We start from the raw sequence: 3,636 nt of genomic DNA, 5'->3' as shown, positions 1-3,636 counted from the left end.
CAGTTTGTTAAGCTTTTTTTCGTTCTAAATGCTCTCATCTTAGCTCGAATTTGTTCGTTTCATGGTTAAACCAATAAACGGGCAAGTTTAACAGGTGTATTAACACTTGTTCGCTTTTACGATCGGGTATTTAAAATCTACAAGATCAAAAACCGAACCGGGCTTCAATTGATAACAATGTATAGCAAACTACTAACTAAAAGAATACTCATAGTCACCAGTCAGGCAGCCCACTAAGTAGAAGAAGTGTGCTCCCGATTTTTACGACATCAATTACACGATCATGGTTTGAATTATTCATTCGCGTGAATGAGAATTATGGGGAATGGTAGATAGAGTTTGGTCTTGAGGCTCCCCGAAAATTTCGTATGCCATCGGAGGACCGTTAAGTTTTTTTTCCGTCGCTTCTTCAGAGTGTTTGGTCGAAAAATGCGTACCAATCGCGATTTTCGATTTACTTGAATCCATGACCACTGGCAACTGTCGATCGGACGATCGATCAATGCCGGCCGAGGACACGAGCGAAAGTGACGTGAACTTGTCAAAATTTGTATTATGTAATGCGGCTCGTTATTATGCTGAGGCGTAGAAGAGGAGCAGCAGCGTGTCGATGCACCTTGCGCGCGCTCAGGAGTCCGTTAGGATTCGTTTTTGTGGCTCAAAAGTGGGAGGTCCAATATAAAATAGATTGTCGATGCCGATTTTGGTATCATTTCAAAGCAATCGATTAATTGAAGCTTCTTCTCTTATCAAACGGAAAATGTTCACCAAATTGGTAAGTGATGGTTTAAATATCAAGTTTGAAAAACATTCTTAAATTGAATTGTTCATAATTTCAGATTATCGTTGTCTGCATGGCTACAGCCTATGCTAACCCTGAGCCAGGACTTCTTGGAGCCCCATTGACATATGGAGCACCGATTGCGTATGGAGCGCCCTTGGCCTACGGAGCACCTTTGGCTTATGGAGCACCGTTAGCTTATGGAGCACCAGTTGTTGCTCCTATCGCTCAACAAGGTCTTCTAAGAACAGCTTACTCCCAAGTTGTGGGACGAAGCTACGCACCGACTATTCTGTCAGCGTCTCCAGCAATAACTTACGCCGCTCCTGTAGCTGCTCCAATTACACCAGTTGCCCCACTAGCAGTCTCAAAAGTCCTGGCTCCAGCTCCCATCCCTGCAGCCGTTGGTCCAGCAATTGTCTCCTATGCCCAACCCTTGGCCCCGAGCATCGTGAAGACTCAAGTGTTCGCCCCAGCAGTGCTCCCAGCAGCCGCCGTTCCAGCTGTGGTGAAAACTCCCGTTGTAACTCCATTTGCTAGTGCTGCTATTCCAGTGGCAAACGCAGCTGCTGTGCCTGTTGCTCCAGCAGCCATTGCTACGGCTAATGCTGCTGTTCCAGCTGTTCCAGCGGCTCCTGCAGTCGCACCAGTTGCTCCTGTTGCTGCTGCTCCTGTATCAGCACGGCTTACCGCCTTCCCAGGAGGGGCACCGTTTACGACCTACGGTGTTCCAGCAGCTGCTGCAGCAGCACCCGCAGCCAGCGCGTAATCAATTTGTGTTGTGATATATTTTAACCCAGTAGTGGTGTTCAGCTATTCGATTGTTTTTATGATGCTTTAGCTTTTAAGGTTTTATACTTATAGAGAATTCTTACATTTAGCTTTTAGTCTTCCTGTACCTTCAGTCATCAGAATACAATTTTATTTGAAACGATACTTTGGATGTTTGATATTTTAGAATCACAGACCCCGTTCGTTTTTGGTAACACGCCCGAACATTTTGTGTTGCCAAAATTTAATGTTGTCAAAATCAACCTTTTTTTCCTCAAACTACTATTTTTATTGTCATCAACGTAATTGTTAGTGCATTTTAGATCATTTTTCACATTTTCATAGGTGATGGAAAGAATTAGAGACATGAGCTATCAAAGAACGAAAGAACATAAGCCGTAAATATCATGAATTTTTCGAAAAAGATACAACGGCTCACCGGCAGGACTTGAACCTGCAATCTCCGCTTCAGTACAACGGCGCGTTAGCCAATTTCACCACGGTGAACGTAATGAAACCGGCGAACCCGAGCAATCGAGCTCTGCCGATCAACTGCTGGACCTTCTATCGAAAACACCATGTATATCCCGCATGTGATCTTTCCCGCTATTGGTCTCTCTTGTTTCTCTAACCCCACCCATCGATTCGGGATTTTAGCCGAGCGAGCGAGCATTTCGATAGAAGGTCCAGCAGTTGATCGGCAGAGCTCGATTGCTCGGGTTCGCCGGTTTCATTACGTTCACCGTGGTGAAATTGGCTAACGCGCCGTTGTACTGAAGCGGAGATTGCAGGTTCAAGTCCTGCCGGTGAGCCGTTGTATCTTTTTCGAAAAATTCATGATATTTACGGCTTATGTTCTTTCGTTCTTTGATAGCTCATGTCTCTAATTCTTTCCATCACCTAAGAATATGTGATCATTTTCAGGTACAAAGATGTACCAATCGATTTCATAACATCAGTATTGATATCATTTTTCTTTTTTTTTATTATGTTTCTGATGCATTTAGCATTTTCCTTGTTTTGTTTATAATTTTTGTTTTTTTTTTGTCATAATTGATTTTTTTTCATTCTTCATATTTTTTAAGGTATTTTTAGTCTTTTTCAGTCTTTGGTTTGTATTTGTTTTCTTTTTAATTTCATGTAATTTACACATTTTGTCATATTTGTGTAGGTACTTTATTATTATTCTTAATTTTGTGTTTGTTGTTGTATAAATACCTGAATCATTTTTTGTTACATCGAAACATGAATTATGCCGTCAACTGAGCCATGATGCAAAATTTTTCAATTTCACCTTTAATAAGGTTTCATCAAGCAGATAAAAATGAATAGGACAATATTTTCTGACACCTCGATATAGGAGAATCCAACCTATGATTTTATGCTAAAAATCATACTAAAATCGCTAAGATATACTTTTGGTAGGTATGTTTTATCACGGCCCATGTGCTCGTTATAAAGCGCCAATCGTAATATGCTGAAAAAAGCATTAATTTTTCAAAACGGCCAATTTTCATTGTAGATGAACAAAACGTCAAAAACCATTTTTTGAGCGTGAATTTAGCCCAAAAAAGTATTAGTAAGTATTAGTGTGTTTTCGGTCTTCGGCTACTTTCGGGTGTGTTCGGCTGCTAGGCGCGTATTGAATTTACAGCAGCGCGTATTTGAGACACAGTTTTGTTCTGTGGCTTTGAATATGGTTTTCAATAATGAAGTTTTTCAAGCAACTAAAAGAATTTGAGTAATTAAAAAGCATAAGCATCTGTAGAAAACGAAACACTTTTCTTCAACGAGTAGACTCGTTTTTAACAGAAAATGTACGTGGAATACATAGCAAATCAGCGATTCGCTCAGGTGGGACATAATAGAACATATTCCCCTATAGTGACAACCCATAGAAAAAATCCCATGGCAAAAATCCAATGCCTATTTAGCACATCTCTGTGACGAAAATGCACTGAAAAATATGCTATGCCAAAGATGATATGTTTAAAAAAGCACTACTGGCACAAGGACTCAAGCTCCCAACCAAAATGGTGCATGACCACAACATTCAAGCAAAACCAGAAAAACATTTTATGGGA

The 3,636-nt window shown here is 40.7% G+C and overlaps 1 protein-coding gene across 1 annotated transcript; it reads left to right on the top strand.

Moving 5' to 3' along the window:
* Positions 1 to 686: 686 nt before the first annotated feature.
* Positions 687 to 1,717, top strand: LOC129758014 (cuticle protein 16.5-like). The gene is made up of 2 exons (XM_055755431.1): positions 687 to 775; positions 840 to 1,717. Exons 1-2 carry the CDS (start codon positions 695 to 697, stop codon positions 1,548 to 1,550), a joined length of 792 nt encoding a protein of 263 aa, XP_055611406.1. The 5' UTR covers positions 687 to 694; the 3' UTR covers positions 1,551 to 1,717.
* The last annotated feature ends 1,919 nt before the right edge of the window (positions 1,718 to 3,636 follow it).

Source organism: Uranotaenia lowii, chromosome 3 (genome assembly GCF_029784155.1).
Source record: "Uranotaenia lowii strain MFRU-FL chromosome 3, ASM2978415v1, whole genome shotgun sequence".
Classification (NCBI taxonomy): domain Eukaryota; kingdom Metazoa; phylum Arthropoda; class Insecta; order Diptera; family Culicidae; genus Uranotaenia; species Uranotaenia lowii.
This window is presented reverse-complemented; position numbering and strand designations above follow the sequence as displayed.